At 37.9% G+C, this 17,654-nt stretch overlaps 1 protein-coding gene across 2 annotated transcripts in view; it reads left to right on the top strand.

The window, feature by feature from the left end:
- The window catches only part of VCL (vinculin), a 61,141-nt gene extending 43,688 nt beyond the window's left edge, over nt 1-17,453 (top strand). Inside the window, exons 10-22 of one of the 2 annotated variants that reach the window (XM_082486154.1) lie at nt 578-753; nt 1,934-2,124; nt 4,767-4,966; nt 5,487-5,615; nt 6,623-6,772; nt 7,371-7,479; nt 8,470-8,772; nt 9,329-9,453; nt 9,776-9,961; nt 12,901-13,110; nt 15,302-15,505; nt 16,120-16,224; nt 16,820-17,453. In XM_082486154.1, the coding sequence (XP_082342280.1) occupies nt 578-753; nt 1,934-2,124; nt 4,767-4,966; nt 5,487-5,615; nt 6,623-6,772; nt 7,371-7,479; nt 8,470-8,772; nt 9,329-9,453; nt 9,776-9,961; nt 12,901-13,110; nt 15,302-15,505; nt 16,120-16,224; nt 16,820-16,966 (2,235 nt within the window). In that variant the 3' untranslated portion in view covers nt 16,967-17,453. The remainder of the gene's footprint in view (nt 1-577; nt 754-1,933; nt 2,125-4,766; nt 4,967-5,486; nt 5,616-6,622; nt 6,773-7,370; nt 7,480-8,469; nt 8,773-9,328; nt 9,454-9,775; nt 9,962-12,900; nt 13,111-15,301; nt 15,506-16,119; nt 16,225-16,819) is intronic. The other variant, XM_082486153.1, reaches the window with a different exon arrangement.
- Nucleotides 17,454-17,654: the final 201 nt, after the last annotated feature.

The following is a 17,654-nucleotide window of genomic DNA, read 5'->3' on the forward strand; positions in this document are numbered from 1 at the left end:
TTTTTCTTTTAGTTGATCCTTTATTTTTGTAACTCTTAATCTCCCTCAGCCGACAGCCTATTACCCGGTGTTGGTTATCAAATAATTAACTTTATATATATATATATCTTATCTAAATGTGTGTATGCGTATATAACTAAATATAAAAATATACATTTTTATATATATATATTTTGAATGAAATGGTAATGAGACCTTTTAGGAAGAGCTCTGTAAAGAGTGCCACGCTGTCCACAAAAGCATCTGTTTTAATTTTTTTTCTGAAACCTAGATCATGAGTCTCTAAAACCACTGGTTAAATTTTACTTCTGAAAATACCGTTGGCAAATGTTGGGGAGAGAGCGAGTATGTAAAATCTTGGGGTAGACTTCATCTAGTTTGATATCTTTTCAAAACAGAAAATATGCCAGACAACAGAACAACTTCATGGTACCTAATAAACCAAAATTGCTTTTGAAAAGTATTTTCTGTTAAATACAGTTTTGAAAGCTGTATTGGTATTTCTTTTTGTTTAAAAGTCTCTATAGAAATAATATTACTGTTTCTGTTCACTTGTATACAACTTCTTTCTATTAAGAATTGGCTTGCAGATCCTAATGGGGGCAGTGAAGGAGAAGAACATATTCGGGGAATTATGGCTGAAGCAAGGAAAGTTGCAGAATTATGTGAGGAGCCTAAAGAAAGAGATGATATTCTTCGTTCCTTGGGGGAAATTTCTGCTTTGACCGCTAAGCTGTCAGATCTGCGACGACAGTATGTATTAGTTTTATCACCATTAATTTATTTGAATAACTTCCATTTGCAGCTCAAAGAGGTGAGCAAAATTGAAATATTGATGATTAATTGGGGAATATATTTTCTCCCAAGAACTGGGAATGGACATCTTATACTTTTGAGTTTCTATCCTGCATTTAGTGAAAATTGAGTGCGAACAATTGTTTGGTTCCTGGGGGGGGGGACAGACACGGGACGACTTTAATCCTTTTAATCTTGTAAAAATTTAATTTATGAAATATGGTGTCCTTTTTCATGCTTCAACCTAATGATTTGTATCCCAAAGCCCAACTTGCACTATCTTCCTCAAAAAAAAAAAAAGAGTAACTAGAGTTGTGTTACCTAGAAAATATTTTCTTTCTGCTGTGTATGGAATATTTGACAGGCAAACTGAAGCCAAAAGTGAGCTGCTTTATAATGTCAAAGCACTTCAAAGGAATGAGATAATGTGAAATTTAGGTTTGTTTATACAGACAAATGTCATCACTGTTTTTTGCTAAGCAGTTTACTAAATGGCAAAGCGGAATATCTACCACTGCAAGCAGTGTCAGTGCTCTAAGCTGTAACCACAAACTTTAATAAGGCTTTCAGAAATTATATTTCTATATCAGTTTTGCAAAGAGGATGCTTGAGAATGAAAGTGGAGAAACACTTATTGTATAAACTGTGATCTTCATCTATGTCCAGTTGCAATATGAAGATAAATATTGTTCTTTCTTCATTAGTTAGACACTTTAATCAAGTTTTTCTTGAGATTTAGCTGCTGCAGGTCTTAATGTGCTACTTTGTTTCAAGTTTATATATAGCCTTGGGTCTGTTGCTGCTTACTTTCTGCTTGTAATGTATGTGGCATTATTGCAGTTGCTCATAAGGCAGCCACGAGTATGAGAAATCAAAGTTGTGCATCAGTATTATCATTGGCGGCACCATGCTTTCCCCCACCTCAGTGCTGTGTTGAACATATTAATACCCAGGTGCCACAGCAGAGAAGTGTGAGGTGGGGATTTATGGATGACAGATCTGCATTATTTGCTCTGAGACTCAAGTGTCAAATTTTACCTTATTTAAAAAGATGAAGTACCTTTCATTGTGTCTTCCTGCTGAATTTAGGACTAGCTGTATTGGTCTTTATATGAATGTACTTTTTTTTATTCCTTAGTGGGAAAGGTGACTCTCCTGAGGCCCGTGCGTTGGCTAAGCAGATAGCTACATCACTTCAGAATTTACAGTCCAAAACAAACAGGGCTGTAGCAAATACAAGGCCAGTTAAAGCAGCTGTCCATTTGGAGGGCAAGATTGAGCAAGCTCAAAGGTGGATAGACAATCCTACAGTTGCCGATCGGGGAGTAGGTAAGTGTTTCCGTGTACTGTTTCCCCCGCAGTTTTATGAATAAACTTGATAGTAATTTTTATGACTGAAACTACTGCGTGGAGTCTCTCCACTGATGTGGAGACCTGCAGTTTCTGGCTGGAGGTTTATAGCCAAGTCCTGGCTGCGATATCAATCTGGCCCATGGTTCTCTGTCTTCTGGAAAGAAAAACTTCAGCAAAGAATAGGAGAACGTGTGCTGTAGAACAGACAAACTTTGGACTACTTCTTGCTCTTATTACCATGCAAATATAGTATGTTGAATTTGAATTTATACCTACTCCAGCAAATTGAGTAAGTCCTTCGGAGAGGAGAAAAACATTCATAAGCCTGACCTAAAAATATCACTTCTTGTGTGGCTGCTGGGTTATCTGAGGAGAATGCTACCTAATCAAAGAAAGGTGATCTGAGAATCCAAGCATGCTATCAGTGGGAATATAGTTATCGTTCAGGAGTTCCTCTGCTGAGAGCTTATTGTAGGCCATTGCTGAAATCTCTTCTGATTCAGAAGAATAGCTTCTTCTGATGCTATTGCAAGTAGGTGGATGAAACTTGAAAACTGGATTCAGTAGTTTTTTCCATAGCAGTTAAGTCTGAGCAGTGCAACTGATAATGACGAGTGGAAACATGCCTTATAACTGCAAATCTTTAATACCTCTTTCTCACACCTTTCCCTGTCTGTCAAGATAACTTCTGTTGTGTGAATATCCAATGACAGATCCTTGAATTAAAGATTTAGTGATGTTGATAGCTTGGACACTTGTGAAGTGCAAATTTATATGCAATATTTTAAACAGAATAGTGGAGTTCCATGTTTTGACACTTTCTGATGAGCAAATTGCACACAGAATGAGATGACCAAGAAGGTGGTAGATAGGTCTCATGAGATGTTTTGGCAGTGGCTCAAAACCTTCCTAATTTTGATGTTTCTCTTGAACATAGTAACCTATGAGGTGGTTGGCTCAAAAAAGCTCAAACCCTAAACTTAGTTTTTATTATTTTTAATTGAAAAGAAACAAAGGTAAATTAAATCCCCCTTGAAGTCTGTAAGTGCCTAGTTAATCATGAGGCTTGCATACATACTGAAAACTTGCTGAAGGAACTGAAGGTTCTCAACACTGAATATATACTACAGAATTTAATCAAATGCATATGACATATGACAAAAATGTGTGTAGAGATGCAAGATGTGGCATGTCCCGTAACTTGAATGTTTCTAGTTAAAAAAAAATATCCTAGTTGTAACATGATGTCATTGTGCAATTTTTTTCATTTAAATGTCTTTCACTTGCATTGGCACTTGGCAGGCTCCTTATAGGAGAGGTATATTAAGAATATAAATCTGATATGTGTTTTCTTCAGTCTGGACAGCACTTCTGGTAGACTTTGGCCTGATATTTTCAGTGCTATGATAATGTGAAAATACTTCAGTGTTCTCTGCAGTAGTCACGGCCATGTCACAAATAACTGTGTGTTTGAAATTACCCCAGGGTAGTGCTTCAACACAAACTGAATTTTGAAGTAACAAGGCAGATTGTGTATTTTATTTTATAAACATGTGAGCCGCTTCAGAGCATTAGCTACTACAAATATTTATATGCTGTGATATTATAAATTATCCTAGCTAAGTGATGGATAAAGTAATTGTAATCGGCAGATACAAACTAGGAAAGATGTATTGAAATACTAAACTGGCGTGTGAAGTGTACTTGCTTGGCTACGCTTGACTTACACAAAACAACAATTAAAAAACATCTTGGGACTTTCCAACAGCACTAAGCTTAGCTACACTAATAAGCTTTCTAAAATGATGGTGGCAGTGCTGAGTGATTTTTGGATAGTCAGGTCCTGTGACAGCTTCCTTCTAAGTAATTTTGAGCTTGATCATCAACTTGGATTACTTGTGTGTTAGCATTGGCTTAAAACGGTTCTTCAGTAGGTCTTTAAAGGACTTACTATCTGATGACTTCTTTTAAAAGAAGAATACTATTGTATTATTGAAAGAACAGAGGACCATATTCTTGTGAAAGAACAGGAGGCTTCTGTAAGTGAATTAGGTCACCAAAGCTAAAAATAACTTTTGTTACAGAAAAACTTTTGACGCAGCATGGAGGCTTTGTAAGGTGCTCCCCCTGCCCCATTCTGGACATTTGACACTTTTTACCATGAGTTCTGGAATCTTGGGAGAGGGTATTCTGCTTTTTCATGTATGTTTGCTGCTTGGCTTTTCTCCTCCTCTTCCTGCTCATCTTCTAATGACTTGTAATGATGTGGAGATGAATTGCAGTACTTGGAGTTTACAGGTGCTTTCTCTTGGAGTCAACAGACATAGGAATACCTGACAGCGGTAATGGTTAACTACTGTCAGACCACCCTAGTTAAAAGGGATGCATCTTTAGCCAGAGTTGCTGTAATAAGTGAAAAGAAACTGGTGAGAGCTGAATCCCTCTTAGTCTGAACTGCAATTACTCAATGATAAACTGCAGAAGGTCCTTTCCGTTACATAGAAAGGTGTTCTTAAAAACCCAAGAATTCTGAAGTGTCACTTCATGGTGTATCTGATTCATGCTTTCAATTTTTTGTTCCGCTGTATGTTAATGCAACATGACTTCTTGCACTGTAGGGCAGGCAGCAATTCGGGGTCTGGTTGCAGAAGGTCGTCGTTTAGCTAATGTCATGATGGGACCTTATCGTCAAGACCTGCTTGCCAAATGTGACCGTGTAGACCAACTGGCTGCTCAGCTAGCTGACCTCGCAGCAAGAGGAGAGGGAGAATCTCCTCAGGCCAGGGCAATTGCTGCTCAGCTTCAGGACTCGCTGAAGGTAAGAATCTGCTCTTATGCAGTGAAACATGTGATATGCTGAAGTATTTGCACTCCTCTGATAAAGTACTTGTGTGTGGGAGGCATCAATCAAAACAGAAGTGCAGCAAGGAACCTGTTGGTTTAGCTGAGATGCTTAAAGCAAACTTTCTACAAAGGCCTTGATATCATGTCGTAGGGATTAATTCCAAATGAACAATTTAGAAGTAAAATGGAAGTCTCATTTTAAAAGAAAATAGTATGCTAGCATTGCGAATTTGAGGGCAGAGGTTTCAAATCATGCTGTTCATAGCTTCTGATGCTGATTTAAGGAGTGGTAGGTAAGCTTCTTGTATTTCAGATTATGTAGAAAGTGATTCATTGATCATGCTTTTAAGATAATTTTATTTTAATGGCTGCCACTGTAATGGGTTTGTTTGGGGTTGGTTTTTTTTTTTTTGCAAGAAGAGATTTTATGGGATCTGAGTCCCTACAAACTTAATATTCCAGTATCATATGCTAATAATTTTCTTTTTTTTAAGGATCTTAAAACACGGATGCAAGAGGCAATGACCCAGGAGGTTTCTGATGTTTTTAGTGACACCACAACTCCTATTAAATTATTAGCAGTAGCAGCCACTGCTCCCTCTGATGCTCCCAATAGAGATGAGGCAAGTATACCCAGGTGGTCTTTTTCCCATGTGAAGCTTCAGATATTGTTTAAGTTTACCGGTATTTTGTGTTCTGAAAAATGAATCAGTATTTTTTTCTCAAGCTTGTGATACATTCTTATTAATTCTGACAGCATAATGATTGCCATGCAAATCTCTCTGGACTCTTGGAGATTGCGAATTGTGCTGTATATCCCCGGAAATTGTATTGTCCCCAACTTCAATAAATGGCAAAGATTTTCCCCTGTGATATCATACCATGTTGCCTTCAGCATGCTAAAAATTTTTGTGCAAAAATCACTGACACACTAGTTGGTGGATTGTATATCTCAACATTATTATATAATGATTAAAATAGTCAAATTCATGCCAAGATTGATCAACAGATTTAACCTGTTCTCTTGCTGGATAATGTTTCCTGTACTTCAAAGCTACTGTCTGCATGTGAACTATCTAAAGCTGTGTCTGGCAGCTCTATTTAGCTAGTTGATTTGTACATGATCAAAATGATTCCCAAGGTCTTGGGGAATTTAGCTTTATGACAGGATAGCTTCTTGTCAGTGTTCTGTGCCTTGAATAACTAAGGACTGTGGAATGAGGGATTTTTTTTTTCAATATGAAGCTTCAATTTTTAGGGTAAACCCCTATATATTTATCTTCCAAATATAGTTACTTTTGGATTATAGCTTTGAAGATTAATCTCTGAGCTAAAATATTTTTAACACAGTAATTGTTACAACAGTAGTCGTCAGGAATTAGTGCACTTAATACAAAATGTGGTAGTATCCTTTGTTGCTCAAGTGAGTTAGTAAAGAATAAAGTCCACTACCATAAAGATTAAAACAACAAAACAGCTTCAAAGCTTTTGTGTGCTCTTGCACCCTCTGGGGACATGAATTAAGTTTGGATGTTATTAAGGTGTCTCTGGTATTTGACACATGGAAGAAATTGTGTATTCTGTTAGGGAAGGTAGGCTTTTTTAATAGATTTTCTCTTCTGACAACTAGGTGTTTGATGAAAGAGCAGCAAACTTTGAAAACCATGCTGCTAGACTGGGAGCTACAGCAGAAAAAGCAGCTGCAGTTGGAACTGCGAATAAAACTACTGTGGAGGGCATTCAGGCAACAGTGAAATCAGCAAGGGAACTTACCCCACAGGTTTGCTTCCTTAGTCTGGGAGGGCTGGGGATGACTTCTGTGCAATTTTCTTTATGCCTCTGCTGTCAAAGAAAAATGTTAATACCAGCAAGGAACATAGTGCTGATGCTTTTAAAAGGGGAATGGCAAATATTTGTGTATATAATACCAAGTAGAACAAACTGATTAAATGACATGTTTTACTCCTTAACTTTTGGACAGAAGTGTTAGAGACTTACCCTTGAAACAAAATTACTTTTTCTTAGAAAAATATGTAAGCTGAAAAAATGCTCTTTAATGATTTTTTTTTTTTTTTTCAAATTAAACTTCCATCTAAAATTTTGGTAGTGTAATAAGTATTGTACTTTAGTGCTTTCAAGAAGCGTTTTTAAGACACATTACAATGGAATTTAAGTTCTGGGGAAAAAAAATACTTGTCAGCAAATTACAGAAGCATTGTAAATCTTCAAGCAGCTAGACGTTGAACTAGAATTAATGAACTAGTATTCCAAATGAGGAGCTACACATCCGTCCTGAAAAAACAAATGCATTTTCAAGAATATGTTTGATGTCGTTATATACTGATACTTCTATAATTACAAATGTTTTCCATTGGCAGGTAGTATCAGCTGCTCGGATCCTCCTGAGAAATCCTGGAAATCAAGCTGCTTATGAACATTTCGAGACTATGAAAAACCAGTGGATTGATAATGTAGAAAAAATGACAGGTAAAGTAGGAATTTTATTGAAGATTATACTTGTAGCTAACGAGCTGGTATAGATTTTTTCCCCATTCTGTTTGGAGTGATGAAATATGCATAAGAATGACTTATTAAAAATAAACTAAGAGAAGTGGGAATGTGCTCTCTGACTCCACTAATGTATATGTTACCGCATTAAAAAAAAATAGCTTGCTTCATATGTGTTAATTGTAAGCTGCAGGGGAGGAAATTCAGCTTTAGTTCTTTTGTGGGAAAACCAAAATACCTACTTTTTGTTGCGATTGCCGTTCTTGCAGTATATCACTGTGGCAATGTGAGGGTTGTTTTGCGCAATCTTGGCATGTTGAATGAGGACAAATAACTAAGTGGGGGTAAGAAAACATGTTCAAAATGATGTAACAGCTTGATGAAAACAGTGAATAAAACAAAGTTACTGATCTATTAAATCTTGCTGAGACACTTAAATATTTCAGTCCTTCCAAAGTGCAGATCCTTTGCAATGGTCTGCTAATCTCCTGACTGTATACTACCTTCTTCTCCATCTCATAATTAAATTGTGGGGATTTTAAATCTTACTGCCTTGTCACTGTATATCACCCTTCAGTGAAGGCACAGCCAGAGGGATATTTCCTTTTGAATGAATGGGAGAGGTACAAAAAGTAGTGAATATGCTTGAAGTTTGGGAGGAAGGAATCGCTGCTGCATACACTGACTAAGCCAGTTCTTGACTCAAGTAACATTCCACAGTAGATGCATAAAAGGTTGGGATGTCATTAGTGGGAGCAAGCCTGACCCCAGTTACTGTGGTAGAGGTACCACATAATCAGAAGTAAAACTACAGTACTACGTTTGGTCTGATTTCCGTGCCCTCTTCCATCCCTCCCACCTCCCAGTTTGGAAATACTTACTTTTCTGGTTGTGAACAGTCTCTGGAATACCAAATATCCCTTTCCACAGATGACACTAGAATATTAATGTGTTTAACTTTTATTCTAGGGTTGGTGGATGAAGCCATTGATACTAAATCTCTGTTGGATGCATCAGAAGAGGCTATTAAGAAAGATCTTGATAAATGTAAAGTTGCGATGGCCAACATGCAACCTCAGATGCTGGTAGCTGGTGCCACCAGCATTGCTAGACGAGCAAACCGCATCCTACTGGTAGCAAAACGGGAGGTTGAAAATTCAGAAGACCCTAAATTCCGTGAGGCTGTTAAAGCAGCCTCTGATGAGCTAAGCAAAACTATATCACCAATGGTAATGGATGCTAAAGCTGTGGCAGGAAACATTTCTGATCCTGGTAAGAATTCAGTAAGCTGTTTTCAAACATATTTTTTACTGGCTGAAATAGTGCTCATTTTTTCTTGTACAGCTGTGTATCCCCTTCTATGCAAATTTTGTGTACACTTAAATCCCAGAATGGTGAAATCAAGGTCACACCACTAACTGCTGAATCCTGCTTTTTTAAAATACAATCAAAGACCTTTGGCAAGGGAAAAGGATTCAGCATTCTAGTTTATTATGTCATTTCATAATCATTATTAGAAGTATTTATTACTAGTTATCAGTTGGATTACTTTATATTTTTATTCTAAAAATTGTTTTAGGAATTACATTGGCTATTGATAGTGGCTATTACTCAGCCTAGGCTTTATTTCATGCATGTTGCCTATGACACTAACATTTCAAACATGTAAATCCACTGTAAACAATTTGGTAGTTTTTAAACATCTTTTTTTTTTTCACAGATATAAGTGTACTCAACACAGTACAATATAGAAGTAATTTTTTTTGGTAATGTTGCAGTTCTAAGTATTACAGAATGTCATTACACTGGTAATGGGATTTTTGTTCAGGTTTGCAGAAGAGTTTCTTGGATTCTGGGTACAGAATCCTGGGAGCTGTGGCCAAAGTCAGAGAAGCCTTCCAGCCTCAAGAACCAGATTTTCCCCCTCCTCCTCCGGACCTTGAGCAGCTTCATGTAAGTGCAACATAGTTTGTAGTACAATACACGGTTGTCACTGACAGCATGTGGATTGCACACTGAAATTACTTGAGTATATTATTCCTTAGAAATAAAATGCATTGTCTGGCCAGCCATGCATACAGGTAGCTTTAAGTCTAAAAAATACCCATCCATCTTTCAAAAGAAGAGATTAACACGTGGTATTTCCTTTAACAGGCTGCACTTGAAAAACAGGAAAAAGGCATAAGCTTATGAAATCATGTCTTGCTATGACACCATCTTTTACTCACTCTGTGTACTATTTCATTGCACTGAATAAGATTTTTGCCTTTCTTAGCTGACTGATGAGCTTGCTCCTCCAAAACCGCCACTTCCAGAAGGTGAGGTTCCCCCGCCCAGACCACCACCACCTGAAGAAAAGGATGAAGAGTTCCCAGAGCAGAAGGCAGGAGAAGCTATTAATCAGCCCATGATGATGGCTGCTAGGCAGTTGCATGATGAAGCACGGAAATGGTCTAGCAAGGTAAGAAGTTGTTATATGTGTCTTGTGGTGAAAGGAATATTTATTTTTTTATTTTTTATTTTAGGATCAGTGTGTTTGGTACAAAGTCAGTTCCCTCAATGACAGAGAATAGTCTTTTATAGACCAAATAGTAACATAGTGCCATAGGAGGAATTAGAAACCCTTTCAAGTTTGGAGTGAACTAGAGTCAAGTGTTCTATTACTCAAAATGCTAGAATGCTTTATTAACATACCTCTAGGAACACAAATGTGCCTTGTATGCTAAGCTGTTTGTGATCCTCGATGCTAGTGTTGCCTGGAGAGCCACTAATTGTTATGCCTTTCTAGGTTGACAAGCTGATTGCTATATTTAAGTGACTTTGAAAAGTCCGTATGGATGTTGCAGATGACAGCTGCAGGAATCATGGGCTGGTTTGTCTTAATTCTGGAAGGAGCTGCAAGTTACTTTGCAGTTAATCTGGTGCATTTATGATCAGAAAAGTGACGATATATAGATGGCCTGGTCTCATTCTTTTTTTGTAGTGAGTCACACTTGCTATCAAGGCCAAAATACTTAATTTCCTTATCATTTCAGTGCTATGACAAAGCAGCGTGAACTCATCAGTCTTATAAATGCTAATACAACTTTTTTGCTTTCCCTCCCTTTTTTTTTTTACCCCCCAAAGAGCTACATTTTTTTCTTCTGGCAGCAACTGGCTAAGAACTTCTGAGATTTAGGCTTCTGCAGGTATAAATTAAAGGTCAGAATTTGGGGTTTAAAATCTCCACTTTTTTTCTGCACCAAATTAGATGGTGAATGAGAAGATAAGCTTGAGTAGGTTACAGAATCAACTTTAGCACTTTGTGCTTATGGAACATCTGTTTTGGAAGTACAGATAGAATACAAATGAAGTCCTACAAATGTGCCTGTCTCTTCCATAAAGTGAAAGGCTCTATTTCCCCCCATACTTCTGGATATACCAAATACATATTTATATTATTAAAGAGGTAGTACTGGAATGTATTAGTCATCTCAGAAGGTAGTTTTGAGGCCAAAAGCTTTAATTTCAGCTTCTTAAAGGTGTTTGGTGTTTGAATCCCAAAATGGTAACTTAACAGTACACAGCAGGTAATAAAATTCTTTACTATATACATACTAAATTACCTACATATACTATATACATTCTAAATTAAATACTGCAGCTGTTAAAATATTTATCAAAGCCAAGCAGCAGACCTTAAAACCCCTTGTTGATTATGAAAGAGCTCTAAGCTTAGTGTCTTAGATTATAAAACACTATTTTTGTTGCTGTTTCTTTAATTTGAGACCAACAAACTGGTATGTTAGCCTAGCATTTTCTAATTCTTTTTTAACAGTCCCATTTTAGCAATAAGAATACAGGTATTCTGACAGTGTGGTTTTGGGGAAGAAGTTTTAAAAACATTTGTGTAGTCTCTGAAGTCATTTATTGGGTGGAAGAGGGATTGATGGACAGTGCTACTGAGGAATATGGGTTAGATCTGGGAAGACAGAAATAAAAGAACTTGCTCGTACTAAATCACAACAGACTGTGTATCAACTGTCTTCTGCCTTTTTTCTGCAATTGCATTAGTCTACTGGTACTTCACCATGTGTTATGCTTATGGGAGGGACACAAGTACTTAGTCTTTAAAAAAATTTTGAGAACATTCTTCATTCTTGTAAGATTTTAAAATCTCTCTGTTTTTTCTCCTTTAAAATACAACAACTCTTCACTGAGTGGATTCTGGGCTTTTATGTACTCTGTTTTTCTCATGGAGTACAAATGGAACACTGTCTATTGCTTTAGCTTTCCCTACCTTTCCCCCTCATTTGGATAAATCAGAGAATGAGCGATATTTGGAAACTTTTCATTAGACTAAGTCTTAAATAGAAGTTGTATTTGAAGATGAGTTGATTTGGCAGTATATAAAAGTTACAACTTTCTTTCAAAACTTCTGTGTATTTTTGTTGGTGTAGATTCTTTTTTCTATAAAAGGCCATATCTTAAGCAAAACACAGTTGAAAATGCATAGGTTTTGGTAAGGGTAGTTTGACTGTTACCATGCTTAGCTTTTATTAAAGAAATACAGTAAGTAAACATGTAGAATATTTTTGTATTATAAATGCCTGTATTGTTATACCACTTACCTCTTCCTTGTGATCTACCATAACATGATATATTTGCTTGAATTTTTTTTTTTTTGGAAGGTAATGGACACAACATATTGTGGCAAAACAGTATCATATGCTTCATAATCCTCTTATTCTAATTCTGTTTCGGTCTTTTTTAAGAACTGTAATACTCACGGCATTCATAACATTTCAGTATCACCTCCTCTTTTCATAACCCAGTTTTGTTATTTTTTGTGTTATCTGTGATACTTCAATACTCACTTCTACAGTGTCCTCCCCATCCTCCCCACCATCTACAGCAAGTGGTGTCAGTGGTTTTTCTGTGATCCTGCTGCTGTCTATTCTTACCACATATATGTGAGTGGGCTTCCGTACAAAGCTTTCTATCTGCACAAATACCACCGTCATCAGCTGCTGTGCCTGCTTCTATGCAGTCAAAATGGCTTTCATTGAGACAGAAAATCCATTCATTTCACCATTGTCTTGCCAGAAAAATGTTGTTCTGCAAGTCAGCCTCTGTCTGTAGAAGCTGTATGCTCAGATGAAAAATGTTGCTGCATCTTTGAATTGTAACTTCTTAATATTTTCAGTAACTTTGGTTCACAGGTGAAATGTTTGTTTCCTTCCGCTAATCTTGTATTCCTTCCCCTTCCCTCTGACCCGATCCTAGAGCTGTCTTGTCAGATCCTGAGAGACCAAGAGGATGTTTTGGTCACTAAAACAGCTCAGTTCATGCTCTTCTACCAAATTCTGCTTCTCGTACTAACTGTCCCCTGTTTCTCCACCCTTGCTGCCACCTGCAAAGCCTGATGTGACTGTGATTAATGAAGCGGCTGAGGCTGGTGTAGATATAGATGAGGAGGATGATGCAGATGTTGAATTCACTCTCCCCTCTGACATTGAAGATGATTACGAGCCTGAGCTGCTGTTAATGCCAACCAATCAGCCTGTTAACCAGCCCATTCTGGCTGCTGCTCAGTCTCTACATCGGGAAGCAACCAAGTGGTCTAGTAAGGTACTCCTGAGTCTCCCCGGGGACTGATCCGTGTGCATCCAGCCATTTGGAACGCTGACACATTTGCATCACTCTTGATCCCTGCTGGGCCCCGCCATTCTGAATGGATAAGTGTGTCTGCACTTCGTTTTAAGGACTGAGAGTGGCTTCACAAGTTTGCTAGATCCGCTTGTCAGTGCTGGATTGAAGCTTGATTTCGGTCACTTATTAATATTTAAAGGCTTTGTCTCCCTTTGCATCTGCCTGTTCTTCTTTGTTATGGCAGTTTTCAAATTGTAGTAGGGGTTGTCTTCCCTCCCCCTCCCTGTTCTTTTTTCTATTCATTTGGGCTGCCTGGGAAGCCATGGTTAATGGTTTCTTAATGACTTCCAGATACAGCAGAGTATACAGCATTCAAGAAGTCATTTAACGTGTCTGTTGTGCTTTGCCTCCGTTGATGCCATCAATTAGAATACCTTCCAACAAGGAATGGCTTTGTATGGCAGTGTTTATCGAAGAGGACTGACTGACCGCTGGCTTGCACTTGGCTGTATTGCAAATGCTGGTCTTGAGAGAATTCTTTTATGAAGAAGCTGCACTGAATGCTGTTAGCTGCTGAATTGAGATTGTGTTTTTCTGAAACCAGTGGAAACCTTACATGAGGTTCAGACATTCACAAGTAGCCTGTCTCTTCTGTCCGAGCACAAGTGTTTGCAAGGCTGGTCACTTTTTATAGCATGCTGCAAAAAATAAGGTTGGTGTCCCATAACAAACAAAGGTTAGGGACGTGTGTATGTATATGTGTGTGTGTATGTTTACCTAGCTAGATATATTAAATAATTTTTGTAATAAAAAGGGCTTTAAAAATGTTCTTGTCCTTTTCAGATTCTGATGCTTGGATAACTTGTTAGAGGGCTTCGTAAATGACACTGGTCCTCATTTCTTGATCCTCCTACGTGAAAACATGGAAAAGCTTTGTGTTATGTCACTTGCATCCTAACTGGTTATACTAGCAAACTGTTTAGCTATTAGGGCACGGTAACGAATAGTTCAGCTTTTTGTCACCTGTATCTGTAAAATATCTGGGATATCTTCTTGAATTTGCTAATAATGAGTCACGGAAGTATATGCAGAGGGATAGAGATTACATTTGCTAAGATGGGTTCGTGCTATGTACTCTTTGCTCCGAATTTCATTCGTCATTAATTTTGGCATTATACTGGGGAAAGAGTGTGCTAATACTTAAACTCATTCAGCTAATATTTCATCTGCACAATAGGAATGCTTCAAGGCACTAAATAGTTCACTAATGTCTAACAACTTCCTACAAAGGTGAATCTAAATATACTAACGGACTACTAACAACTGATCGTCTAGGTCTGCTTTTTCTTGCACTAGGTTTCTCTCTGGAACAGTGTGTAAGAAATGGTTTTGCCTCGGTTCATACTTCATTCACACGTTTCAGATATTTCTCAGAAGTATTTCTGTGACTGTAATTTTGATGTACAAGAAATCTGGATTTTAATGTAAGAAATATCACTAGATTATCTTTTGAACTGTCATCTTCTTCTCTCCTAAAAGCTTTACTTTAAAGGGAGAGATTTTGTCAAAATGGAAGACTTATTTTGAAGGAATAACTTAAAAGTAATAGTTGCATCTCATTTCCACATTACCTGTGACAAAAGTGTTGGATGTTATAGATTCTCTTCCATTTATCCAATCCTAGCACTACATCAGAATAGCCGATGCTTAGCAACTTCAGTTTCAGATGCCACTGAAAATTTTATGCTCAACTGTTATGTCTACTCTGTTTAATTAGTGCTATTTGGTTTAACAAGCTATTTAGCACATTTTTTTTAATTTAAAAAAAGCCTTTTTTGGGAAATCTGGAATTTCAAATACTAATAATATGCTTTATCCTAAAAGCTAGCAAGCAGAGCAGTAACTCTCATTCCATGGACAAACTAACACTTTTCTTTACCACTTCTTTTCCAGTTTTTAAGCGAACTTTTTTTTCCTGAGTGTTAGGAATTAAAATGTCAGGAACATGTAATTTAGTACAGATCTTCCCTGTTCCTTGAAGAAACCTCTTCTGTGTTCACAAATGGTTCTTCTTGAAAGTGTTGCTACCAAAATGTAGACTGCTGTTCAGTCGTGACTTCTGTGAAGCTTCTGTCCTGGCACGAACACTAACTCGTGTTGTTCTCTTCAGGGTAACGACATCATTGCTGCTGCTAAGCGAATGGCGCTTCTCATGGCAGAGATGTCACGCCTGGTGAGAGGAGGTAGTGGAAACAAGCGTGCCCTTATTCAGTGTGCAAAGGATATTGCTAAGGCATCAGACGAAGTCACTCGACTGGCCAAAGAGGTAGCAAAGCAGTGCACTGACAAGCGCATCAGAACAAACCTCTTGCAGGTAATGAGTTAACCTGTAAATGCTTCAAATACTTTTGCTCTTGTCCCTCTCTTAGTGTGATGAGCCCAGGAGTTGTGGCAGTAAATCCCATATCTTTCCTTAGCTTGTAAAGTTTTGTCAAGTGCTCTGCCTGTTTTCAGATTCCACGATCGTACGTATTCTGTAAAGTCAGGATTTGCTTACAGGTGAGTAGAAGATGCCAGCGCCCAAAGAGGTTTTGAGAAATACTGTGCTACAAACACTGGTCTGTCCTAACCCTGCATTGCTTTGTGCTTCATCTCCTAGTTCTTTTCTATCAAAGAATAGTAGCGGAAACAGAGCACTCCTTAGTTTTTCAGTCTCAGCCAAATACACATCCTCCCATTCCTAAACAAGCAGACCCTTGAGGAATGTCTGGAGGAAAGGGGAAAAAGGTTGGCTCAGTCCCAAGAATTCCCTAAGCAAGTAAAATAAGATTCAAGTTTCCTACCAATACTTGTCAGAAAGTCTCGAAGGTTATACGATCCCCTTTATACTTAATCTAAAAGAAAATCAAAAAGTTTATCTGAAAAAACAATAGAGAAATGTATTGGCTCAGTTCACAATGCGAAGTGTTTTCTACCCCCTTTTCTTAGGTCTGTGAGCGAATCCCAACCATCAGTACACAACTCAAAATTCTTTCCACTGTCAAAGCTACCATGCTGGGCAGGACTAACATCAGCGATGAAGAGTCGGAACAGGTAAGAGGTGTAAAAATTGGTGGTAGTGTGGAATTGTTGATCAGTTTTATGGGGAAAAATATACGACATGTAATATCAGATGTGTTCTGGGAACTCAATGTTTGGAGCTGCTTAGGAAAGGTGATTTTAGTATAGCACCTTGGTTTCTGGCTCAAGAGCTACAGTTTAATAGATGAACATCAATCCTTCCCAAGCCAAAGAGCTCAACTTTTTATATGAACAAGTTCTCGATCTCCTTGCATTTGCTCGCTTTTTACTGTTAAGAACTTGCTTCTACAAATACAGCAGGTTTGACGTTGGAGGAGTAGTAGCACCCTCTGGTGGACCGTAGTGAAAATATTTATTCTCTGACACTACGCTTTTATTCAGATTTTGCACAAATATACAGTGAGAAACAGGGAAGTGTTGTTGTGAGCCAGGGTAATGCTTGCTGGTTTCCAGGGGCTCGTTGTTTCGTTTACTTTTTCATAGTTTAAGTCAGCAGTCGACTGACTTAATGCTCGCCCTGTGAGTCCTCGTGCGTAACGGGTTTCTGTGCTATTGTCCTGACCGTGGTATTTACTAGTACACTGGAAATTTTCCTTTTTCTTGACAGGCAACTGAGATGTTGGTTCATAACGCCCAGAATCTCATGCAGTCTGTGAAGGAAACTGTGAGAGAAGCTGAAGCGGCATCCATTAAGATAAGAACAGACGCTGGATTCACACTTCGCTGGGTCAGAAAGACCCCATGGTATCAGTAAACACTTGCCACATAAGTATTGTTTTCTGTAACATAAAATGCCTTTTTTTTTTGGAAACAGAAGAGATATATAAACAGCAAAAGGTGCTGTATACATGAGCTTAAGATTAGCTTATGCTAATGCCCCTTTCTGAGGGTATGAATTATATGAGAACGCATTTCAAATGTCTTCAGAACGCATTTGATATCGAACACCTCAAAATTGCTTCCACCAGTAGACAGTTCTTATCTTTTTTTTCTTTTGAAGATTCTCTTCATGAATTCTGTACTCCCAGAAGCACACTTCATTTATGCACTGTATATTCCAGTAGTTTCCATGTGCTGATATAAAACATGGACCTCACTTTAAGCGTGTGTTGAGAGTCTAGGACACTATTGGTTACTTAGCAGTTTTTTACGGACAATTATTGATACAGAAACATTCGATTTTTCAACAGGATTTTAGCTGGCTGTTCTTAAACCATGCAGAAATGGTGGAAGGTGTGGGGTTTTTAATTAAAGGGGAGGAGCGGAGGGGGGGGCGTGTCAGCAGAATAGTTGTAAACTGATGATTAAATTTCCATGTCCAAAATGGTATTTTTTTGCTTTTGGTTTTTGCCTGGCAACAGTACTTTAACAAAAACTGGAGCTGTCTTTGTCCCCCTGTGGGTAGGCATTCCACAACTCTTGTACTGTACTGAAATCATGGA

This window comes from Vanellus vanellus (assembly GCF_965231255.1).
Source record: "Vanellus vanellus genome assembly, chromosome: 7".
In the NCBI taxonomy this organism is placed as follows: Eukaryota; Metazoa; Chordata; class Aves; order Charadriiformes; family Charadriidae; genus Vanellus; species Vanellus vanellus.